This window comes from Denticeps clupeoides, chromosome 7 (genome assembly GCF_900700375.1).
Source record: "Denticeps clupeoides chromosome 7, fDenClu1.1, whole genome shotgun sequence".
Classification (NCBI taxonomy): Eukaryota; Metazoa; Chordata; class Actinopteri; order Clupeiformes; family Denticipitidae; genus Denticeps; species Denticeps clupeoides.
In genome coordinates this window covers 15,037,706-15,064,664 of record NC_041713.1, presented here as the reverse complement: position 1 = coordinate 15,064,664, position 26,959 = coordinate 15,037,706, and the positions used below count along the sequence as shown (strand labels likewise).

General features: G+C 45.2%; 1 protein-coding gene across 1 annotated transcript; it reads right to left on the bottom strand.

Moving 5' to 3' along the window:
- Nucleotides 1-435: 435 nt before the first annotated feature.
- Nucleotides 436-26,959, bottom strand: gna12a (guanine nucleotide binding protein (G protein) alpha 12a). Its single transcript, XM_028985856.1, has 4 exons — nt 26,299-26,959; nt 17,543-17,758; nt 2,765-2,815; nt 436-1,731 (listed from the first exon to the last, which is right to left on the bottom strand). Exons 1-4 carry the CDS (start codon nt 26,614-26,616, stop codon nt 1,162-1,164), a joined length of 1,155 nt encoding a protein of 384 aa, XP_028841689.1. The 5' UTR covers nt 26,617-26,959; the 3' UTR covers nt 436-1,161.

Genomic DNA, 26,959 nt, shown 5'->3' with positions numbered 1-26,959 from the left:
TATGGAGATATGTGCCACTTCCAACAAAACACTTGTGACCACAAAATTCTTTTTTTTAAATACACACACAAAAACCCTGCGTGGTAATGTACAGAGGTTAAGAGTTGCCAGATATTTTTGCAATCCACATTCAAAAAAAAAAAAAAAAGTAAATTATAAATAGCCAGTGTGGAAGGTTTCAATTCAATCTTACAAAGTCTGGAAGAAAGAAAAATGCTTACATGGAATGTTCTCTGCAACAGCAAGTCAGAAAAGCTCTTTGAAGGGATATTCTGGATTTCTTCACGACAAATTCCAAACCACAGGCGTTGCTCTCTTGACAACTCTGTCTCTCTCTCAGTGAAAAAAAAAAAAAAAAAAAACAACAACATCTGAGCTACTAGTCAAGCTGGTCGATTAATCCAGATGACTATTAAATCAATGAATCGCTCTAATCATTCTAATCATTCTGGAAGTTGCTTCTGTTGTGTCCTCTTGGTAAAAAAGAGGGTTAGTATTGAATGAGATATATACAAATGTACACTTACATATATTTACTTCACTATTTATATAAACACTCACAAAAATTATTAGTCTATGGGGCACGCTTACTATAATCACGTCAAGTGCAAAGGAAGAAAAGTGGTTCTGCCATGTTATGAGAATGAAGTGGAATCTGCTGGCTGGGAAGGTGCTGGACAATCTTTCTAGCCAGCTCATGTATGTATTTATTACTGTAAGGCCACATGATGAGGTGTACAGGAACATGTCCCACACACGGATTTATTCATAATTAACACCATTCTGTAACACCATTTCTCATTATTTTGTTTCATCAGTCAAAACAGAGGAAGGTAAAATGGCTTCTTCCATAGGAATAACACATAATATGCACACACACACACACACACACACACACACACACACACACATTGGGGGGGCAATTCCATTAATCCAGTCCAAAATACCATAAAATATTATGAACAATTATAAAAATCACTAGAGACTTCTTTCATATGATTAGGACTATAAAACCAAAATGTACTCAAAGCTCTCGAAGGTCCATCAGAACGCTATAAAGCCCACAGCCCACTCCATATATAACATGAAGTGTTTAGTGTTCGTGTCTGTGAAATATCAGTGCAACCATGGGCAGGCTGGAGAGATACCATCTTCATGTCCTCACTGCAGCATGATGTCCCTGAGGTTCTCCTGCAGGATCGTGTCCTTGACGGCATGGAAGACGAAGCGGATGTTTTCTGTGTCGATGGCGGTGGTGAAGTGGTGGAAGAGCGGTTTGCTGCGGTTCCTGCGCTTTCGATTGAAGCACTGCACCAGGTAGGTCTGGACGTCCTCCACCCGGTGGGGATCTCCACGAAAGTCAGAGAAATGCTTGCGGATGTTCACCTTTCCCACCTTCTCCACCAGTAGGTCCATTTTGTTGAGGAAGAGAATGATTGAGACATTGGAGAAGAGCTTGTTGTTGACTATGGTTTCAAAGATGTTCATGGACTCCACCAGACGATTGGTGCATCGGTCCTCCATCAGCACCTGGTCGTATTCACTGGAGGAGACCATGAAGAGGATGGATGTGATGCCATCAAAGCACTGGAACCATTTCTGCCTCTGAGAGCGCTGACCTCCGACGTCCACCATCTTGAATGGGATCTTCTTGATGACAAAGTCATGCTCCACGATGCCCTTGGTTGCCTTCCTGGCCAAGAGAATGTCCTGTCTGGATGGAACATAGTTCTGAAATAAAAATGAAAGAAGTCCATTAAAACATTTCCTAACTGTGGAAGTAGTGTCTTCAGAGGATGTACAGAATTTCAGCTTCTGGACTTTGGAGACTGAAAACATCTGGTCTTGGCAAAAATTTCAGAGACCCCAGCAGTCTACCCACACTGAGGTCAGTGCAAATCAGATGCCACAAAAACATCAGATTTTATGAGAACCTGCCACCCCATGTGAAAGGTGAGATGTTGTGGTGTCATGTCATTTCCATTAAAAAGAATCCTCTCAAACCAGTTCTTGTTTTTTTTTTTGTCTACATACTCAGTTTCCAAGCAGCAGAGTGCACCAAAAACATAACATCCAAAAAAAAAAAAACTGGCCGTTCTTCCCCTCATTTTGCTTTTGGCAACCCTGCAGCAACATCAGCTTCATGATGACTAGCATGCCCGTATCTACCACTGAGGACGCCAAGGTCATGTCAGGATTTGTTTCATGAATTAATAAAGCTACACCACACTTCTCAAAACGAGAGCATAGTAATAATAGTTTGAAGATCACAGAGGTAGATTTGTAGTGCGTTTGATTTACAGAACGGCTAATTAAACTAATTAATGAACACTGCAAAGGTATGTTGCAATTAACAGGCTGTAATCTGGCCTTGGTGGACCGTGTAGTTTGAAGGCAGAAGCATCGAAGCATTGTTAAATTATATAGTTTTGCCTATGGATAATTACAGTGTCTCCAGCTGAACTTGCATCACAAAGACTCACCCATAAAAAAATAAAATAAAAACTATAACTCAGGGTTGTATGAATTTTTTTTTTTTTTTCATAAATACACTAATAATAAATTACATTAATAGTTTTGAATCCCTTAAATCACAAGGAATCTGCACTATGCACAATGCTCCCTTTTTAATAAGGTATTACCTGCATGGATTAAATGGAGCAATTAGATTTAAATACATCAAACAGTAAAGAAAATTTTTTTTTTGTATGTATATATATATATATATATCTCGTTTCAACTGTATTACACACAATGTACTCACCAGCTGTCCAATACGGTCCAAGTTGTCCAGGAAATACTTCACTGATTCACTCTGCAAAAGAGCCACCACATAAATAGATTAGACTGTCACTGTCAAACCCAGACACTGAGCTTTGACTACAGACCATCACACTGCGGTTTCAACTTCAGACATCATGACATTTATGGGAACTGGTTATTTTATTAATAAAGGGAAGCAGAAGACTGAAAAAGGCACCATACTCCACTCTGTATAATGTGTTTTGAGGCAGAGGACAGGTCTACACAGTCCCTTTTAAATGAGGAATGGAAAGTCTGGAGTTAACAGGATGTGCTTATTTTGGAAAATTTCGCTGTGCTCCATTACAATGCTCTACTCTGTACAATCTAATCTAAGGGATAATTGTCTCACAAAATGAAGACAGTGTGATTATGTTTTATGACAAATGGATACGTTCCTTTGTTTCCAACACATGGAAACAAAGGAAATCTTTTTATTAACATTCTGTGTCTTATTCTGTGTCTATGTGGGAAATGTCATTTACATTTCAATGATATAGTTTCTATATATTCTAATGTATACTGATGGTTTATATATGTAATCTAAAAACATTTAAAATTATTTTTTTATGTAATACCTTCAGTGTGACATTCAAGATAGCCATGACTGCTTTCCTCAAGTGTGTCCTGTCTTCAGTTTTTTTCTCTAAAGGACGATTCTCTACGTCACGCATGGGACATTTTGATAACACAAGTTACTTTATCCCCATATCTAGTGAACAAGTGTGACATGTATGTAGCACTTGTTGTGCCTTATTAATGAGTAGTTCAATATAAAGTTATGACAAAAGCAGTTTGAAAACTTGCCATGTGAAGTCAATAGTACAATACAGCCATTTTTTTTTCTCTTACTCTGTGGCACAACGCAACGGAGACCTTTACTAAACTGCGTTTAACCCCCATCTCAACATGCAACATTCAACTATTTACATCCAACCCGCTCATTTCCTTTTCTTTTTCGTCTAGCAAGTCTTACTCCGAAGTGAAGGCTGATAAGCAACACAGTTCCCACCAAAAGTCAATGTAAATATTAACACTGTAATGGCTTTTTTGTGTCTACATCTGGCCCGGTCCGTCTAACAAATTTTAAAAGTCAATGTGGCCCCTGAGCTTAAACGTTTGCCCACCCCTGTGATAGCCAGTACTAAGTGTCAAAATGTGGTGCATTTTATGAATATTTTATTTAAGTCCGATGCACTATTCATTATAATATATATATAAACTGAACTGATAATTTACTTTAAATTTCAGTCAAATAAGTAAAAAGTTTACATTGCAAGAGTTAACACAATCTTACTTTTTTTTTTAAGTACATTGAAATGAAATGACATTCCACATTATATGGGTACTCATCTTAAATATTAGGACAAGTAAAAATATAAATATCACAGATTTTTTTTTTTTTTTGCATTTTGGTGTCATTTTCCAGAGAATCGTTCCATAATGTAAAAAAATTTAAGTCTCATAAATGAGTAGGTCTGTCTAAACTTTTGACTGGTAGTATATGTAATCTTTAAATGGATTGGTTTTTCAAATATCCCAACAAACATGAACCATAATGAGCCTGAGCGAATACAATCTGACTACAATATTATATCTCACTATACACGTTCTACAAAAAACTGCTAGGCAAACAATGTCCTCACCACTGACCCCTTCTCCATAATATATATATTAAAAAATGTCATTGATTACAGATCAAAGACAATAAAGAATGGAGCAGAGTTGAGGGGAGGGCAGTTAATCTTACTCAAATATTACAACCACAGAACAGAACACTGTGACCATTTTTATTTCATATCATTATATATCACACTGCGAAACTGTGTCAGCGACACAATGAGTTGTGTAGCAGATTAATCCATTTGAGCCGAGGATTAAAGACCAGATAACAATATTCTGCCAACAAATAATTCAACACAGAAACATATGATCCGCCTCGGGCCAATCTCAATTTTACACTTAAAATGTGTATTAACCCGGAGTCGGTCTGTCACTCAGTCTGGTTAATTACGGGAGCTGTTTACTGGGCCCGGTCTGCTAATGGAGGCATTTCTGGCCCGATACCTCAGGCTCCGCCGAGGCTGCTGGGAGAGTGAAGACATCAGCTCTCCGGAAATGGCAGCGTGGCCTTGGTTTGTGCGTGTGGGTGTGTGTCTGAGAGAGAGGGACAGACTGGATGACTGACTGACTGACTGGCTGCTTCGTTCTTTCGTATTGTGTGTGTGTGTGTGTGTGTGTGTGTGTGTTTGACATGGGCCTCTGGCCTGGCCAATACTCCCAACAGGAAACAGCTGTGTGTGAAAACAGGGGATTAGCAGTGCTGCTCTGCTTTACTCCATTACACACACACGCACACACACACACATCCCATCACTGCCTAGTGTAACACAGCCAGGAAATCAAGCAGATATCTGATAGCTTTTGCCTGTGGGTTTTATCAATCCCTCCTTGAAACACGTGGATGGAAGACAAACATTCCTTCCTCTCTTGCAATAATAAAACGCCGCCATTTTGGCATTCTGTCGGACATTCAGGCCGCTAAACACTGGAAACCACAGCTGCTTCCCCGGCCAAATTCTCTGACGCCGTTGCTGAGGGGTCTGGCACCGAACAAGGCCCCTTGACTCACCACGACCCAGTGGTGCACGCACCACCCCCCAAAAGACCAGCCCACTCGAACCCCCTCTTTGCTCCGGGCCTGACAGTGTGGGAAAGAACGGCGCAGTGGGCCTGAGGTACAGCCTGTGACACAGTGCGCGCCGCAGCGCCCCCGGGTATACCCGTAATCAGCCATTACGCTGAGCAGAGGGCCCATCTCTGAAGAAGAAAACGTCATGACCTTCCCTTCCCAGATGAGATCTGCATCGCTGCAGCCCGTTCCCCAACCCGGCACATCACAACCAATTAAAGGAATCTTGAGCAGTGATCACAGGCAAAGGGGCACTTCCAAGAATTTGAATTCTGCCCAAAATAGACACAAAAACATGATGATTTTCTGTTGACTTTTAGAAAACGCTTCTCGTAACTGGGATATTATGTTCTTTTCTTAGGAACTATGTGGATGGTTTACAGACTGGGAATTGCTTAAAAAGATATCTGGAACAGCTAAAGGTCATATACAGCAAGTAGTCATAAGCTATACAATCTATAATCATAAGCTATACATCATATAATAAATATATTACATCCAATTTCATATAAAAATGTTTTTGTTTCTGAGGCAACAGAATCTCCGCTCAGCCCCGCCTGTATTTAGAATTTCAACACAGACGGTTTGAAGGAGAATTTAAATGGAAAATCCACATTTTAAATCACACATTATCAATAAATACATTGTTAAAAAAGACTGAGGTGAATATGTATTCCCAGCTACTTTTCGCATCAGGATCAAAGTTTAAACGCAGTCATGAAAAGCCAATATTAAAGCATTGGGGCAGTGGTGGCCTAGCGGTTAAGGAAGCGGTTGCCGGTTCGAATCCCGAGCCGCCAAGGTGCCACTGAGCGAAGCACCGTCCCCACACACTGCTCCCGGGACGCCTTCCATGGCTGCCCACTGCTCACCAAGGTGATGGTAAGGGTGATGCTGTGCAGCAGTGTTTCACAATGACAATCAGTTCGCTTTCACATTCCAAAAATATGATAAATATCCACTGAGACATTTCATTACAAAAGTAAGCAGGGTGATAATCAGCATCTTACATATACATTCAATAAAATGGCTGTGGAGCATGACTTGCCACCTATATTACACCGTGACGCCAAGCTTGGAAGCTAAACTCAGTAAGTCATTGGACTGAGTCTATAGGTGTAGAGGTTTATCAGTCATACCAAGGTAGTTCTCACATAAGTAGATATTATTGACTAATCTACACATTTTCTGAAGCAATAATCAATCATGACACGTGGAAGCGTGATAGTCATAGTTGATCACATGGTCTGACCTCTGAACAAAGTTGCTGTTTAATCACTCAGCAACTCCTGTCACATGCACAGTGAGTCACAAAGTAAAATCACATTTTGAAAGGAAATAATTGTAAATTAAAATAAATAAATAAATAAATTAGTAATATATGTACTAACTGGATTCCAAATATAAGCGTTTCATAGGCTTGTGCATAAAAAAAAAAAAATTAAAAGATGTGCAGTGACAATAAAGTTTAATGAAACCTAACTTATACCATAGTCTATACCATAATCTGACAGTATGATAAGATGGAGGAGGAATATATCAGGATTGCAACATTACTTGTGTAGTTCAATGCTGACGTTACTGTAACTGAACATCCAGCATTTCACCTGCACTGAGAGGGCGATCTTATTATGCTTTTCTTTACCAACAGTGGGTACAAAATAGAGGAAGTTCATTTCAGTCCCGGAGACAGGCAACATTAAAAATGAACAGGGACAAAGATAGTAAAATGAGGATTGATATGAGTAGTTTGGCATCATGCTCAATGGCGAGGGGATAGTGCAATACAGGGCATAAACTGACAGCACACTGCCCACATTTCACACTCAGAGGCCATGGACCTTCTGAGCCATCTACTATAAAGTGTGCTCGTCTTACAAATGTCCTTACAAAGTCCTATGAAAGTCCCAGCAGATCCTGTTATGAGCTGGATCAGACATGATTTACAACACTGATGGGTTAGTTCTGGCGATCTCTGTAGACTCGGTTGTTGTTCGCATCGAAATGCTCATATCCACTCTCAGTTTATAACACATCAGTTTACTATTGCTTCATAAAATATCCCTACATGCGCCATTGGATCCAGAAAATGAACGTTATTCACTTCAAATGTGAGTCCCCACAAAGACATGATATCAGGCCAAGAGACAAGAACATGAGCTCAGACGCCCTCTTCACAATCACTACAGTGTTTTAGGAGGATTATTTAAATTAATGGGGCTATGTAACGTATCTCTCTCTCTCTCTCACACACACACACTCTTCCCATCTTATCTCCTCTGCCTGAGGGAGGCAGCTGAAGGGAATGCACTCTAGGCAGACCTGGAAAACAAGTGAGGTTAGAGAAGCGGTGCCATGGAAAAGGAAACGAGCAAATATTTATGAAGCAATATGAAACAAAGCTTTTAGGTGGGAGCTTTCAATTATGAGGTTTATTAACTGGAGTTATACACAGTATGGCAATATCAAGTAATTTCATTTCATACTATATAATCTGACATTGCACATTATCACATTTGTTGAATGAATCCAGCAGAGGCAGACCGTTGTTATGGCTGTCTTTGGTAATTCAAGAAAATGCCTCAGTTAAAATTTATGAGCCTAAATTCATTTTTGTCTGTATGGAACAGATAAATACAGTGTTTAAAAACCCTTTTGATTTGTGGTTGACAAATGTGTATTTATTTTTATATAAAAATCTGAGAAGTATCATCTGTTGGAGTGCCTCGCGAAGTGAAATATTCAGTAAAAACTATAATGGTTTTGGAATGCCCATAGGGTCTCAATCAATCAAATAATTATAGCATAAATGATTTCAGTTGTTCCGGAGTGACAACATATATGAATAAAACATATATGCATACAGTTGCTATAATGGTAATTGATGTATTTGTTGCCTTGGTATATAGATGATAACATTGAGTTTCACTCTGCAATCACGACTTTTCCTTTTTATGCATTGCAGCCCTGTCATCCTTTCTGGATTTACAGCATTCACGTTACTTAAATTATACAACCCGATTTTAAAACTGATTTTTTCTTGTCTCCCTAAGGATTAATGAATTTGTACATGTGATTAAGCAATGGCAAGTTCCTTATACAGACAGAAGCCAAGCAATATGCCTTATTGTGATGGGCCGATAAGAACCATAAAGCTACGCTGACAGCTTTCGAGTGACCAGTTGGTCTGCAGGGGCCCGGAATAGGTACGGCTTATGTATGAGAGACAAGCGAGAGGAGGGGGCCATCTGCTCTCATCCAAGAGGAGTGCAGATTTATCGCCCCTGACAGAATATGTCTGCAGATAGCAAATGATGGACGACAGGGCAGAGTGAGAAATATGGGCTGAGCTCTCCGGCGTCAGTCCCAGAGTCACAAGTCATTACACTCTCTTAGTCCAATTATACAGAGGAAGCGCCGCGCATCTGCTGAGCCCAGCAATGTCATCAGCGGGACACAAGCATGATGGGAAAATGGATACAGCAAACAATTATGGGAGGAATAAAACAACATTCAGTCAGATAGATGCCATGAACATTGGTGGTATTGGAAGACCATTTTAGTCCCAACTCATTTTCATTACAATCAACATAAAACTTTGGCATGTCAATTTCAGGATATGCTACACATTATTACATGATGGTATAGATACATCAATATCTCAACGTACATAAAGCATTAAAAGATCTAATGTTGTTAATGTATTGCTGCCAATTGTATTACAACAACTAATCATATTTGACCATTAAATCATGTTTATATTCATACAAGTCTTCATTCTTTCACAAACAGCATATGCATTTAGGGAGACATGAAATTATGTCTATGAGACTGTAATATATATTTTTCTTTGCTGGGAGGGTCTGATTGTCTGTCTTCTGTTTGTATGCAGGACTGTCACGTGCGGAACGCGTCCTTCCGGCGTTGGTGAAGTTGTGGCCCCGCCTATGGACGTGGTTGGCTGCGTGATCAGCGCAACCGTTCAAAGGAGAAGCGTTTCCGCCATGTTGTCATGTTTCGTGCTGCCCTGTAGTTCCTCTTCACATTAAATATGTACAGTGAACAGTCAGTATTCACGGAATAAAACCATACGGAGCTCTAAACCTCTCTTTGTTAGAAATGTCCTCATCTTTTAATAGGAAACAAAATGCATCAAACCAGTTAAAACTCCAGACATTGTTCATGTGGTACGTGACTCTGGTAGCTGGAAACGGCTGTTAATGATGGAATATCTGCACACACGGAGAGGGGAACTTTATCAGCAACAATTAGTCTTGAGGTGAAGTGGAATGCTGCGTTTGTTTTTCTGTCCAAAACCCCCTTTCAGGGGATAAAAATAAAAATTTCAAAATGACCCTAAACTTTTGAACAGTGGTGTATGTACATGAAAAGTTGGACAGAGAAGTCGCTGCTAATACCCAAATACAACAAATAGCTTTTAATAAAAATGAAGCGCGAGGCGACCAAGACAAACAGAGCAGAGCAAACCAAAGGTGGCTTGACTGAAGCCTGAACTTTACTGTGGTGTAGGTTTGTTTGGGCACGCATTAAAAGAAAATAATACGAAACAGGAGTTTAGACTGCGGTCGCGTCCATCACTCGGTGGCAGCGGAGCAATGAGAACTTAACCCATACAGGGCAAGGGCTAATTCTAATCCAATAAGAACATAAACAACGTTTTACAGTCATCGTTTACGATGGCCAACAGCACTGCGGAATAACAGCGATGGTTCCACATCTTTAACTGTAGAGAATTACAGTGGGTTTGTTGAATTGGTCTCTGGAAGTAATGGCTGTAACCAGCAGAAATGCACAAATGGCTATTTATCACTCAACGGCCCCGACGGGGGTGAACAATAACTTCAAAGTCCACAGAAAAGACATAGTACTAGAATAACAAATACAGATGAATGATGGGAAATCACACGGCACAGCCAGTGAGTGACCACAGAGTATTGGTTTAAGGTATGTGATAGGATCAACAAAAAGAATTCCGAGAAGAAAAATTAGGAATGATTCAGTGATTCATTTGTCCAGCAACATCACTACACAACCCTGCTAGAAACAAATCTGCCTAATACTGGTAGCACAAGACATGTCACAAAAGAAAGGAAGAGCCAATATAAAGATGACATACAAACTTCGGTGTTCCCAGATTCTACACGTTGGAGAGATGGGCATCGTACTTCCAAAAGAAATTCCTTTACTTTGTGTTTAGTTAATGGTGCTGGGGTGCTAGGGGGCAGTGGTGGCCTAGTGGTTAAGTAAGCGGCCCCGCAAATTTCACTGTGTGCACCGTGTGCTGTGCTGCTGTGTATCACATGTGACAATCACTTCACTTCACATTGACCCAAAGTTGAGATCTGTCAACATTTACATTTAAGACATTTGGCAGACGCCATTATCCAGAGGGACTAACAACGTGCTTCCATGTTACCATCGATGAGGTGATCAGTTCTGGTGGACTAGGACCCCCAACTATGAATACAATCTTTTTATTCACTATGTTGTAGATTCTGTACATAAGTCAGACAATATGACGGTGAGATTGCAATTCATACTCCTCAAGCCTTCTGTTACACTCTGTTGTTCTGTTGTCCTATTGAGAAGATCACTTAGAACAGGACATTAGCCGTGAGGGGTGCGTGGAACCAAACAAACAATGACCAGACAACCATGGCGAAACAACAAAGAGAAAAGAGGGATGCCCCTCTACTGTTTCTCACACATTTTGAGCTCTGGATCCATTTTTAATGCATAATGGCCCTCAAATCCCCTGGCCCGGGAAGTGAAGGCTTGGCTGCTGTAGCAGGTCTACAGGCTTTCCGGGGAGGAGCGTGGTCCCACTCTGTGGCCTGGTGATGCTGACAGAGTGGCTGTGCCGTGACAATGGGACAATATTTACATTGGAGACAGGCTGTGACAAATAAATAAAGAAAGATTGAAAGAAGGCATTGTCCTCTTATTTTTACTCAGCACCATCTGCAGAGCCCAAAATGAGCTATTGCACCAGTTTCCTTGTTTATTATGTACACTGTAAAATGGATTTCCTCTAATTACAGAGCGAGTTAAAACCAGCAGCTCCATCGAGCAGTTGGCCGTGTTTGACAAAAACTCTAGCCACAGCCTCAGAGAGCACGGTCCAAAAGGAGAAAATCCCGTTAGAGCATGGAGCTCTGGAGAAGCGGTGCCTCCCCGTGCCTCGGAATCCCCGAGAAATAAAGCAGAGGAGGTGGAGGCCGTCAAGGGCCCGGCAGTGAGCTCAGGAGCACGCAAACATTCGTCATGACTCCCAAACAAAGAATTCACTGACGGCTACTCCTCGACATTCTTAGAACTTTCTCCCTTTATCTCAGGAGATAAGTGATTTCACTCGGCCGTTAATTCTAGCGCTTGTCCACCTTGTAGTGGACCAGAGATGAAGCCGTCCCTGGGGTCCAAGCTTCGAACTGTGCAGCTTATTGGCAAGGAACCTCTGCGGGACTCATGTTCTGCTGTTAGACCAGCGTTCCCCAAAAACACACACCCTTCCTCTGGATAGATTTCACATTGTTTACTTTGGACCGTCTCTCTGAAGAGCATCCACCTCTCCGCACAGGTCGGGGTCAACGGAGCAGGCACCAGCAGCACCGCCAAGCCCAGCTGGACATAAGCAGATGAGCTTTTGGACGTCATGAATGGCACGCTGGACTGCTACTCTATCCTTCCCATCCGTGCAGTGGAACCGTTTCTTGTGCCAAACTAGCACCTCTTTAACAGTGGAAAACCGTTCTCCAGGGAAACTCGCGACCATCCCAGTGGTGCCAAAATCTCCTTCCGGGCCACTGGCTGACGTCCAGGCACTGTGGTGAACTTGCCCATTAAAGTTCATGGGCCATTGGGAAATAACACTTTTAGGAATAAGACTAATTCCAGAAGAACGGGTTGGGGGGTAAAAATGCTTCCACATTTACCACATTATCGCAGGGAAAAGGAAAGCTCGCTTGCTCTTTTACGGTTTTTGTGGAGAGGACGGGCCTCTCTGGACTGTCGCAGAAGACCAGAGCGGCTACTCCCCCCCCCTCTGTTCGGATGCTTTTCCTGGCCGGAGACCAGAGCGTATTCCTGCCTTCACAGCTGAAGGTCTGGGCCTGCATAACCATGTTTACCAGGAAAGGGACTGACCATCAAAAGAGGCAAAAAGCAACATGTTCGTCTCAAAAAAACCCTCATTACCGCTGGAAATTAACGAGGAACGGCATCATATCCCAAAAATAATGTGGTTCGACTGAAACCTAGTGACCGCAGAAGCATCAACCCGCGTCCTGTGATGCGACCTCCGAAATTGCTCCGCAAGGGCCGCGTTGACGTTGCCAAATAGACAGAAACACTCAGTGGCAAAAGGCGGGAGGAGGTCTGGCCCGGCGCTCTCGCAGTAGCCGAGCCAAGACGCCACACAAACAAACTACGGCCAGGCCCCCGCTCTCCTCTGTGCTGCGGCGCCGAGCACCCTGGCAGGAGCTTCATCTTTTCAAGCGAAGCATCGAGACAACGTCCTGACGGACCGACCCGGCGAAGGCGTCCACGGCCAGGCAAGTCAAACATATTAGATCGCACATATTACCCTTGGAGGCTCCCGCATGTTGAAGGCGGCTCACTGATGACTAGAATATCTTGGAAACTCGAGCAATCGGGCGAGGTGGAGAGAAGCGCGAACACCACGGGGTGAGAGAGAGAGAGAGAGAGAGATTGTGTGTATGTGGATCACAGCGTGTCTACGTAGCAAAATAAGCTAATCACATATCAGCACTTTTATTTAACTTCTTGAGGGCCAATGTGATAACTGTTATCGGTTCAGTGGAGCGTCATGGAACAGGGGGAATGCCATAAAAAAAAAATAATAATAATAAAAAAGGAAATATAAAATGCACCTCAGACTACAGGTTTTGCAAGTTTTTGCAGGACGGGACGTCTCGGCTGCTGAGGAGCTGGAATATGGAAGCAACACCATGTGACATGGCTCACAGCATGAAGCCAGTCATGCGATAGTCATGGTTTCATATGTTAATAAACTATTAATTATCTCGGGTGCCTTCGCTTTCAGTCTGTCAATATCACTCCCTCACACACACACACACGCATGTATGTATATATATATATATATATGTGTGTGTGTGTGTGTGTGTGTGTGTGACTTGCTGCATCAGATGCAGCGTGACAGAGTGATAGATGGTTGTGGTCTCATTGTCCACATCCAGGGCACTGTTCCGTTTCTTCTTTTTTTTTCATCATGTGATGATCAGCCAGACTTGTTCACTCAGCAGGAATCTTACTTTTCTCCGCACTGCAGCTCTCGTTACGGCCTTTCTCTTGTCGCATTGAAATGAACAGTTGGGCTTATCGCCGTTCCCAGCCTATGGACCAAAACCGCGCGTTGTAGGCCTGCGGTAAATTCTCGTACTGGACTTCTGAGACATCCGGATAAACAGCCCCGTTCCTGCCGAGGGCCACTGTGGCTTTTGAGGGCGGCCATTCCGCAGCATCGCAGACTTCCTGTCCGCTAACCCTCCGAAGGCCCGGAGCGGAGCGGCGTCTGGCTCCAAACACAATAAGGTTAAGACTGCCGTTGCTGCCAGACTCCTCCGGCTCAAAACGTACGCCCGTCTGACCTCATGGATCACCAGATCACCTGTCTTCTGTGGTTAATATCAATACGGTGAAACAAAAGAAGGGAACGGAAGCTTTCTATGAGCCTTCAAAGCGCCAAAATCCACAGAGCGCCGGACTGGAGCACCGGAGGAAAGGTCACCCTTGCTTGCTCATGGCCTGTGCCAGCGCACCCCAGTCGGTGGTCACCCCAGTCAGCAGAGGAGCGAAACATGGGAGTCAAACCGGCAAATCCCTCCGCTTCTTCGCGTCCATCTTTAGCCTTGTTTTACTGGCCGACGATCCCCAGGGGGTTTGGAGAAATGCGACACCAACGCTTTATCGAGTGGATAATTGTTTTAATACCCAGTATTAATACCCAGCCAGAATACAGAGCCACGTGTCTTATTCTACTTAAAATCCAGCGAAGCACAGGGAGGCTTTATATACACACACTTCACCTTGCAGCCTTCACAAGGTCACCATCACAATATAAAACCCTGTGAATTCTAAAGCGAAAGTGAAGTGATCGTCATTGCGAAACACTGCAGCACAACACACAGTGACACAGCGAAACGTGTCCTCTGCTTTTAACTGAGCAGGGGGCAGCCATGACAGGCCGAGCAGTGTGTGGGGACGGTACTTTGCTCAGTGGAGGACCGGGATTCGAAACGGCAACCTTCTGATTAGGGGGCCGCTTCCTTAACCGCTAGGCCACCATAGCCCCGATTCTGCATAACTTTGCAATTTATTCCACATTTTGATCAATAAGCGTTACAGCCACAGCAGTAACTCCAGATTCGCTTGTCTCCTTGTTTCTGGTTGAGAAGACGCCGTTTGGCTGGTCAGCCCACAGAATCCACTCTCATTGTGCATGTGCAGAACGGGTCATGCAGCGGGACTGTCTGTTTTATTTTTTTATTTAACCATGGGTGCTGTAAATCACTACTGAAAGGTCTGTCATTGCTATTAACATCTATCACTGTTCTGTGTATTTTAATATTTTCAAATTTTGTTTTCACTGAAAAAATATTTGGATCTCAGGTGCCAAGGTGCACTTACTCAATTTCAAATCAGGTGTATACTGTTAATATTTGACTTTTTGGTAAGGTGTCAATCAAAACAGTTCTGTTCATTCTCATTTTATGAATTGTATAAAACATATATTTTTAAATATTTGATGACAAAGAAAATACTGTTCAAACGGCGTGGATGTCCCAATTTCTGCTAATGTGCAGCTTCCAATCAGTTCTAGTAAGAAATTCTAACTGGGATTCCAACAGATGACAATATTACTGCTCTTTTCCAAATAACAAGCACTATGTTACCATATAACTAATATAACATATAGCACTACGTGTTACAAATGTAAATGGTCATGAAAATAAAGAAAAGTAATCAATATATTATATGTAGAAATCATAAAATCATATTAATATCATGTCGACTTAATCCTAAATTGACATATCACAACCGGCCCACATTGCGGCCAATATTCACACAAGAACAGCCTTGTTCAGTAAGAGTTAATACAGACTCGTTTAGTGGACATGACACCAGAGAGGCGTTGTGACAGCCAGGACGCTGTCAAATCCTCCCACTCGCCTTGCCAGTACAACTTCAATAACAAAAGATCCTTCACACAGAGGAAGACAAAAGATGAGAAGCACGACTGAGGGCACCCAACCTACGACCCTGGCCCCCTCTACAGAATAATGTCCCTGCCAGCAGTCGAGGGACTTGTGTGAGCCCCATAGAGGAAAGAACCGAGTTCTACAGGAGTCTGCAGACGTCACATCCACAATTACAGTGCATTAGCATGCAAAGTGGGAAGAAAGTTCTAAAGGTTGAAATCAACTGTAAGTTGCACAGACAGACGCTCTTTGTTCAATGGGACAATAAGGCATGCATGCTAAATGGATACTTGTGTGTTTAGTATGTAGTTATGTAAGTATGTGTTATAATTCAGTCTATTTTTCTCAGTAAATGCAATTCCACAAAATAGGGTTCTACACATATCCATCCACCAATAAGTGTCCATTAGGTACATTTCTAAATAAATCTAAACCTGGCAAAAAAAGTTTCAAGGGTCAAGAGTCATCAGCAAATGTCGAGCTGAGATGCGGGGCTAATTCAATTGGGTTTAAAAGCAGATTAAAGCTGAACGGTCTTATCTGAGGGTGATGGCCCACCAGAGCGGTTCACAAAAGGCCCAATGAACAGGCTGGAGATAGAAGAGCCGCCAGCCGTGGCAACACAGAATGCGGGGCTGAGATTACAAGCTTTTACTCTGCAGAGACACTTCAATGCCTGCATGCGACCACAAAAGCCGACATCAGAACATCCGATTATGGAGCCTTGTGTGCAGAACCTTTTTTTCCCCAAGGGAAGTCAGGAATGGGACCGTCATGCAAGAGGCCACCACCTTTCAAAAGATCTTTCCAAAGGAGTGGCTGGTGCTGTGATAACACAAACTTTTCTTGTAAAGTCAAGTCACAAGGACAAGTCACACCAGATTTTTTAAGTGGACCGAAACCCAGAAGTAATCCGATAGACAAAAGCGCTGCAAATATCATAACGTGGTGGAACCAGCACTGAAGATTTGTGCCACTGACCTATTTCCAGGGGTGAGACTGCATGAAAGGTTAAATATTCATAAAGATCTGGACTTACAGTGACAGGGCCGTGAATTCTCATGAAATCCCGGCACTGCTTGGGCTAATTAAAGATTGAGAAGACTCCGGCGCACAGCCCCCAAACCTGTCAAAGCCCTGTAGATATGGGAGCAGCGAGCTGTGGCACTGTGGCATAAATAAACCAACACAGCTACCACTTCCTCGTCTCCTAAGGTCTAATTAAGGGCTCGCTGAACTTGGTCTCAATGGTTGGTGCAACCATTTCCAACTTTTGCCAGCATTGCATATTCATTGCTTTATTTTATGCTCCTCTGCACTTCGGTCGGTTGCCAAGACTTCAGCGGAGAAGATTTTAGATTTGGCAAAGCTCGACTCCAGGCACGTTTTCCATTAAGGGTGATGCCTCTGTTTTTGATGTGTGGCAGAGTACTTTAGTAAAAGTACTAGGGGGACAATTTTTGAACTTGCCATAATTGCAATGGCACTTGCTAAGCGTGGGTTTCGCCACAGCTGGATTACTGTCTCACCAACTTTTTTTAAACGCATTTTTTTTTTTTTATTGCCATAGCATGGAAAGAATAAAACATTTCTTTTGATATAAATTATCTGCACAGTCCTAGTGTTTACAGACATGCACCTCAAGATGCTCCTTGGTAAATAATGTGGTTTCTCCTCGCAGTGGAGCATGTCGAGCCGTACGTGAGGCTGTTAGTCACTCCCCTCCGGAGCGTGACTGGAAGAGGTGTGTCGGGTTCGGAGCCCCCCCCCCCCCTCCGGTAAAACTCACCAGCTGGAACTCGTTGCGGCGGCCGTAGGCCTCCTGTATGCCCGTGTCTCCCCAGAGCGCCTGCAGTGCGGGCACATACAGCTGAAAGGTGCAGGGCTCCACCGGCACGCCCGCCTTGCTCTCGAACGACATCACAAACATGCCGTGCTTTTCGTTCTCGGAGTTCTGCCAGACAACGCCCAGCTTGTCGCGGGCATCCACCAGCACTCTCATGCCCTGGGAATGAGAGAGAGAGAGAGAGAGACAGAGACACAACAGAACAAATCAGACACCCATTACTCACGTCTGTCTGGCTCACATCACACCTCCAGCTGGCCAGACAGACAGGAAGTCCAGACTTGAATGAATTGTAATCAGTTACACACTCGCCAGGGTGGGACAAATACAAACTGTAATCTGGAGTATATATATATATATATATACATATATACACAGGGTGGGCCATTTAAATGGGTACACCTTGACAATCCAACATAATGGGCAGCACATTGAACACATTTTATAAGTGGTCAGAGACTTGTAAATAACTCATGAAACAATAAAGTTAAAACCAAGCACACCACTGTTTTTCTTGTGAAATTACCAATAAATTTGATGTGTCACATGGCCCCTCTTCCTACGGAAAAAACAAAAGTTGGATCCAAGATGGCCAACTTCAAAATGTCCACTATGGTCACCACCCATCTTGAAAAGTTTGTCCACTCACATATACTCATGTGCCACAAACAGGATGTTAATATCACCAACCATTCCCAGTTTGTTAAGGTGTATCCATATAAATGGCCCACCTATACAGCCCCTCCAGGATTTTTTGCGATAAACTTTTGTGATCGTTGCGATCTAAAATTCCTGACTTTGCAAGAACTTTAATGATAACTTTGTGTGAAACTGCTGAAATAAGTGGGACTGCGTCAGGGTGATTTGCGCACGTCTGCAACTCATTGACGACTTTAGTTTGTGTTTCACCACAACATGGCATGCAGTACAAAATAGAGAAACGGGAAGTGCGAGAATGATGTTGGCATCAGCCAACTGGTGCGCAGTACCCGTCTAGTATAACCAGTTGCTGAGACGTGGATGTGAGAGTGTGGGGTTGTTTTTTTTTTTGCGACGAGTCACTGGCACATGACATCAAACTCGAGTTCAGATGTTGGCGATAGACAGTCGGCGTTTTGCACCATGCGGTTGAACCGCAACACAGCAGCATCATTACGCCCTTACGGCAGCACGGTAAGCCCAGTGCGCATCTTCCTAGCCGCAGCAGCCATTATAAGGAAAAGGAAAAATATAGTTTACCCCCACTTTCGTGCAGACCACTTGGAAACTGTCGTGCACCACGGACATTTTTGAGGGTAAATGAGCAGCGTTCCTGGCGCACATGTCTGCATGTTCAGTAACATGGAAGCGTAACTGATTACGTTTGCGTGACGTCAAAATTGCTAAAAAGTTGCGCTGATTCGGCAAAAGGGCAAAATGCAAACAATTGCCACTGATTGGCTGAATTTGTGTTCATTGGCTATAGCTGAAAAATATTATTTGTTTTTGCAGCAACACATAAAAAAGAAAATAGGGCTGCACAGCACACCGAACACATTATTATTAAACACCTTGGTGTTTTTTTATTTTGTCACCACATCTTTCTGCCTGTCACCGAGAACGTAACCGTAAATGCCTCTGCACGCTGTGGCAGAAATCCAGCGGAGAGTCAGAAAGATGAGTCTCCAAGAGAAGACTGCCCGGAGCACTGCAAATTCCGGGAAAACCACAGGTCCTAATTGATGTTTCTTACTTCCAGTCATAACACACTTTACTAGCAGTTCTGGTGGTGGGGTACACCTCGCCCCGGAGGCGTGCAGCTGGGACTGGAGACACAATGGAAATATCATTAGGCCTCCTAACATGAAACCAACAGAAATAAATCAATTGAATTGAACATCGGCCTCTCGATCGTCAAACCCAGCAGCGTCCAGCCTGAAACGAAATGAAAAAGAGGAACCGCTCAACCCGCCTTAAAGGAGGCTCCATTCGCTGAGCTGCACTGCAGGCCTGCAGCAGTACGGTGCCGTCATTAGGCGGACGCCGCTCAGGAGCGCCGGGCCTCCTCAGAGGGTGTAAACACTTCATCTGATTAACCTCCGTAAATATCCGTCCCATGTCACCCGCTAGCCGAAGTGGCTCGGAGGGCCCGGGATTGGTGTGATATTCCCTCTGCACGTGGGAAGGATTGCTCTAATAACTTGCTGTGGCCACGCCACAGAACATATAAATCCAGGACAAAGGGGGGGGCTGGGGGGGCTTCACAGGAAATGAGTGTGGTACAGTTCCACTGGTCTGGCCGACTCCCCTCCCGCCATCTTCTTGGCCGCCCGACCGCTCCCCACTAAAATAAACAGCGGCTGGTGCTCCGGGCTCCCCCCGCTGACAGCGTTAAAACGCTCTTTATCACGAGTGCGGCTCCGCGGCAGTCAGCCACAAGTCGGGGCACCTTCCTCCTCCCCCGACTCACTCTCCCTCTTCCTACTCTCTCTCTCTCTCGCTCTGCTTTGTTTGGTCTCCAGGAGGCCGCCCCCTCTGTCCCCGGCCCACTCATCCATCTCTGACCTTTCACCCACTTCCGTCGAACCCTATCTGGGAAAAGGACAGATTCCGCGTTCTCCCGGGCAACCTCCTCAGACGAGAGACGTTAGGGGGGAGGCGGGGTGTGTGTGGATACGGTTTAGTCGCGCTATCACAGCGAAGGGGGTCAGGCACGGGCCTTCCAATCGCTCCCCAAGCTATGGCCCAATCCCAAAAATAGCTCACATAAAAACTCACCTCTTGGCCAGGGAAGCTCATTTCTGGCATTTTCTGAGGAAAGCGATGAAGAAGGACAACTTACTTTGAAGTTATTCTGCCTCGTTCACAAGATGTGTCCTTTAAATGGCTTCAGCAAAGAAAAGAAAGCACTTTACTTTTCAAGAAACCCACAACTATGAGATTTCTGGTGCTTTCGCAAACATGGATCAAGTTCCATTTAATGCCACGAAGACAGATGGATTCCTTCGCAAATGGTCCCTGCAAAGCGCCGAGAACAAGAGAGAAGGGCCAAAAGCGAGAGAGGTACAATGAGATGAAAGAAGAGGCAAAGAACCCCAGAGTGTCTTCTCGACTGATAAGCCCGGGTGTGGGGTAACATGAGAAACTGCAATTACGCCGGCGGAAAAGGCGGCCGAAGCGATTGTGATGAGTAAGCAGACGGCTCGCGGGGCCCAGCCAGCTGCCGCTGAGCGACCGCAGCTAAATCAGCGACGACTCCTTGCCCATAAACAACCTCCCCGGGCCCCGCCTCCCGTCGCAGAGGAGCGCTCAGATTTATCACACAGGAAGACGGGGTTCAAATGCCTGGCTCACGGTGTCACCCCTTTAACCACTTCCTGTGGCCGTCCTATCTTCTCGAGCCCAGGGCAAGCAAAGGCGTCCTGGTTGGAAATACGCACACACACACTTCACAAACATTCCAGCCCCTTAACAAATACCAGAGATATTTTCTCAGGCTTGTAGTAAACACAGAGTAAACGTTGCTGTGCCAGACAGGAGCTGCGGCGATGGGAGAGTATCGGCCACAGAAGCGGTTAAATCCAGGAGAGGTTGGAGAGAGTCGGAACAAGCAGCCCTGTGTCACCAGGGACCGCTCTTTACTATCACGTCGTCAACCGGGGATGTTGAGATAAATCTCATAATCGATGCATCGCGATGCAGACGCGGAACGTAATCAATTATATCGCGATGACGTTTTCTGGCAGCAGCATAAAAATTCGAGTTAAAAAAATAGTTCCGGTGTTGACTGTGGCTGCCTGGTCTGAGCACGTCGCCACACCGGGTAGGCATTTCAACGGTGCTCGCTTGACGCTGGCTAACGCCTGATGCTCTTTGATGTTCATCAGGATTTCAGCAGAAATTGATGCCAAAAAATGTTGCTGAACGAACGCTGGTCATGAAGCACATTGATTTGTTCCAATGGCAGAAAAACGCCTGATTCAGACATCCATGTGAACAAGGCCCCGTCTCACTGACCTAAAACATTATGTGAAGTAATGTAGAAATGTCCATGGGATGCATCATGATGCATAATTGATGCATCGATAAATCATAATAGAGTTGTATTGTGAGGTTCACACCTTTATTATCAACACTAAGGAGTTTATTTCTTTATATCACCATATAATATCAGACTTGCCACAGCTAATGCAACGGAGCTGAATGTGATGACACAGGGAGGTCAAAGAGCTGTTCGTCTAGTCAGTCATTATGCACCAATGTTCCTCCTGTCATGCTAATCTGGTTCTGAGTGTCTACTATTGGCTGCTCTTCACCTTCAGGAGTGAAGCACACAAACGCCATTCAGACACACTCTCCACCTAATGTGCATGTCTTTCGGCAGGGGGAGGAAAATGAAAGTGAAGTGAAAGTGACTGTAACGAAATGAAACAACCATCAACCAGCAGTGGGCAGCCATGACAGGCGCCCGGGGAGCAGCGTATGGGGACGGTGGCACCTCAGTGGCGTCTTGGTGCAGGGCCGCTTCCTTACCCGCTATGACACCACTGCCCCAAAATGGAGGAGACCCATACAAACATGTGGTCAGCATGATAACTTCACAACCTTGGAGGTGTGAGGTTGAACCACACAACAGAATAATTACATATTCAAGGTAGAGATGCAGATTCTTGAAAATGGAATGTTCATTAAAACCAAAACAGATGATACAGATGAGTGATAACTTCATTTGCTCCATAACTCCATTGCTCCATAATTGTACCTCCAACAATGAAACAGAAGAGTTTTCCATCCAAATTAAAGTGGGGAAACCAAGAGAGCGAGGAATGAAGGACCAGTTGTACCATAGCTATGGCCTGTACAGCGCATATAGCCCAGTCGTTCCAGGCTGACCTTGACAAGAGTTCTCGGCAAACAAGGCCACAAAACGTCCCTCTGCACTCACGACGGTGTCCTCCACAGCCCCGGCAGTGAACCTTCAACACCTGAGTACAGGCCCTTTTCAGCCACAGAACATCAATCCCGCACCTCCCAGAGACACACGAAAAAAAATAAGTCTGTTTTGGCAAGACCCCGTTTGCACAGACTGTATATCACAAGCCTCCAGCCCGTTTCTGACAGCTCTTTGGACTTTATGGAATGAGGTGCTGGGTGGCGTGCTGCTAAATCATGTTTGCAGAGAAACAGCCGTGGGCGCCGTGTCAGGCTGGGGGGGGGTTTAAGTTCTTTGCTGCTTCCTCTTGATACACGGCGAAACCGAAGCGCTGCGAAATCATGGCCAGCGTATACATTCAGCCAGCTTTATATCAGCAGGTCTCGGGATATATGTGGCTAGTCAAAGCACAGCGTCCATCGCTCCAATCCAATCCGGGGCCAACGAAAAGGCTCGTTCTCGGAACACATGTGCTCAACCATGCATCACGGTGCCATACATACGCAGTTATACAAGACATGGAAAAGCCGCAGCTGAAAACTGAGTTGACCTCAACATTCACCCTCAATCTGAGCACTGTGTGACCAGAGCACAGGATGACTAGCGGCAGTGGGAACCTCTCCTGGGACCCCATCCATGAAGGAGCGCACAATCCCGTCTTTATGCTTCCTGGCTCGTCCACAGAGCCAACCCTGGGTATCTGATCACAATCGCTGCGGGGCCAAAACAAAGCGCATCTTTGAGCGCTGGATTGCATGCGTGTCTTGCCCAGCATGAACCCAAGGAGTCACACTCTGCTGAGGAACCTGCTGTCTTTACCGTCTCCAGGATGAACCGTGGCGAGGAAGGCCAGCAGGTTGTGGCCATGTGGCCGTCAATTTTACGGAATTTCAATATCAGATAACGACTTTACGTTTGAATTATCATATTTTTGACTAATTCGGTCACAAACTTTCACTCCCAACTGGTCCACTGGGTGTCCAAAAAACGTTGAAAAGACGTCTTGAAAATATGTCACAAAACAGGTATTAAGAATTTCCTTAAAGAAGAAAAAGATTTTTGAGCAATGGTTACTTTTGAGAAAACTAAATGAGAATGGACTTGGACGTGAGTTGGAACTATGTCCAATTTCATCATCTCATGTTCTGTTCCATGGTCACTACAGTCACAGATCTTCCTCTGTCCACCATTTAAAGATGATGTACCTTGAACCGATTCCAAATCCGAGGCTTGCCAAACCTTCCTTTCAACACACGGGGCAGGACATCACAAGCGCAGGCACAGCAACATTTCTATTTTCCACTCGGCGATAAAGTGGTGATGTGCAGAGAGGTCGGCCTTGCCGAACTGCCCAGCTGTTTACGTCGGCCTTGCGGATTTGGCACGGGACGGCGCGTGGCGGATGCCGACCTGATGATGATCACTGCCTCGGCCCTGCCGAGCTGGTGAAAGGGGGCCAAAAACAAGGCGCGTCCTGACCGGCTGACTGCCCACCTGACGAACTGTCCAAGCCCTCGCCGCGGGAGTCGTCCGGAGTAGCTTGGACAGGTACGTCCGCTACGGAGGTTGAATAAGAACACGGGTTGTTGGACGTCTGGCTGCGAGTTGGGGCCTGGTGCAGGGAAATACCGGGGCGGGGCACTCCGGAGCAGCAGATTAAACCCTAAACGCAAAATAGCCGGTTTGGAGGCGGAAGCAAATGTTCACCACAAAGCCTTCGCCAATTAGTCACGTAGACATTAATCGGCCAAGCCCTCCCCGTACCCGCACACCCAAAGTCCTTGCTGGAAGGCTCTTGTCGAGCAAGCACAGACGCGGTGACCACCACTGGGAGTGTGTAAGTCGCCGCGGCGCGGCCCTCCCCTTCCCACGCGTTCCACCGACGCTCCCCGTTCCCGTTAATTACCAACCGTGACTCGGCGTGGCTCAATACAATGCCGTCTAAAATAGACGCGCTCACAAGGAAATGACCCGGCGGTGACCCCGCGTAGCCGGTCATTGTCAGAAGGCCCGTGGAGGCGGTGAAACAACCATCGGCGCGGCTAAAAATGTCGCGCTGAATGCGAGGAAATCGGGGAGGCGTCTGGATGGAAACGGGAGTCCGCGACGGACAAGGCCGCGTGACTTCTGACCAGTGTGTGTGTGTGTGTGTGTGTGTGTGTGTGTGTGTGTGAGAGATGATAGTTTACAGCCGTCCAAAGCCCGACTCAGCTGGAAAACCGGCATATCCTGACTTACATCTTGGCACTCCGCTTTCTGCATGAATCGACCCCCAAACAAGCAGCGTTTCGCTGAGCCAGACGCGTCCGCACCCCTCCTGTGCTAATTGGCCCGCAGAATGACTGCGCCGCTGCTTTTATCGGCTCGCAAAATGGTTTATTTCTTCTGCCAGGGGATAGAGGAGGCGCTCAATCCTGTCTTGCGCAAGGCCCGGCTGGCGCGCCGTGTCCATTGTTTGTTTCGTTAATTGCGTAAGGGTACGCGGCATGACTGCATCTCGGCCCTCGGGATGTTCTTATCCTCGCGGCGATCGCGCAGAGCTGTCCTCGCTGACTCCTCCCAGCTGCTATTGCCGCAGCACCGGCGGCAACGCTGTTCCCTGATCCGACCCACATGAACGGCTATCCTGGATCCACCCTTCCCACCCCCGGAGGCCTGCGGCTACAGCCCAAAAACAACAGTAAACGGCCCGAGCTCTTCCAAACGATGGATCCTACACTACATGTGCTATATTTTATAACATACCAGTAACATACCAGTTTTAAAATGATAGAGCCTAGGAAAGTAAGGCCGTACAGAATCGTTCCAGTGTTTATGAATTAAACATTGGAATTAAGCGGGGCAGTGGTGGCCTAGGGGGTAAGGAAGCTGACCCGTAATCGGAAGGTTGCCACTGAGCAAAGCACCGTCCCCACACACTGCTTCTGGGCGCCTGTCACGATGCCCACTGCTCACCAAGGGTGATGGTTAAAAGCAGAGGACACATTTCGTTGTGTCACCGTGTGCTGTGCATCACAGTGACAATCACTTCACTTTCACTTAAAGAATGCTTATAGCAATGTTGTATAACGGTATTATTGCTTTAATAGGCTGTGATTTGCATACAATGTGTTGGGAATGTGATATACAGTAAAGGCCAAAAGTTGGACACACCTTCTCATTCAATGTGTTTTCTTTATTTTCATGACCATTTATGTTGGTAGATTCTCACTGAAGGCATCAAAACTATGAATGAACACGTGTGGAGTTATGTACTTAACAAAAAAAGGTGTAATAACTGAAAACATGAAAATAAAGAGAACACATTGAAGGAGAAGCTGTGTCCAAACTTTTGGCCTGTACAGTAGATGTTTAGCTATATAGACATATTTTTTCCCAGCAGTCAATGGAGTGGCTTGTTGTAGTTGGCGGAAGTGACCTTCATCACGACACTGTCTGCGATGGGACGATTCGCAGAAAACCCGGAGTACCAGCAGATATGGCAGCGTGAAGAGATAAACACAGAGCACTAAGTACTGAAAATAATATAGAACAACACGACAAAAGGAACAATAAATATGCACTTGCAATGTTAGAAATAGTGACAGTCGAGATTGTAGTGATTCATTAACAGACATTTGCAGCCACCCGAGTCCTTATCAGGACTTCTGGATTCATTTTTAAGTTTTTCTTCGATCCAGGGGGAGTGTCGCTGTTAATTTATCACTCTATATAAATGGCATTAATGATGCATTTTCTAGCCCTAATACAGGCGAGTTATTAAACTTGCAATTATTAAAACAATCACCTTGATGATATTTTCGAAAATGGTGCCCCTGAAGTCCAGCAGCGCCTTCTGGTCGAACTCCTTGCCGTGGATGATCCTCATCTGCTTGAGGAAGGTGGACTTGCCGCTCTCGCCCGCGCCCAGCAGCAGGATCTTCACCAGGCGGCGCACGGAGCGCCTCTCCCGGGCCAGCAGGCTGTCGATCTCGCGGCTGCGGCGCCGCGCCTCCCGCTCCCGGGCCCCGTCCCGGTCCCGGCCCCGCTCCTTCCCGCCGCCCCGCTCCTGGCTGGCCTCGGCGGGGAGCAGGCACCGGCTGAGGGTGCGCACCACGCCAGCCATGCTTTTATTCGCCGATGTCGTGGGCTTTTCACAAACAACTTCTTTGCATGGGGCAAAAAAATTAAAAAATAAAAAGAAAAGTTTTGCAAACGCCAGAACCGAGTTTTTTTTTTTTTGTGTTGAAAAAAAATGAATGGCAAGAGTCAGGCCGGCATATAATCCACCGCGAACAGATCCACAGACCCCGAAACGTAATCCAGAAGCGCTGAACTAGTTACACCAACTTTAACTTGTTTAACTACCGACCGCGGCGACTCATTGTCCACTTCCACCCGCGTTCCCGACTAACAAAGCGGCCGGGCCAGAGCGGAGCGGGTCCCAGCATGCTTTCCTGTCACCGCCG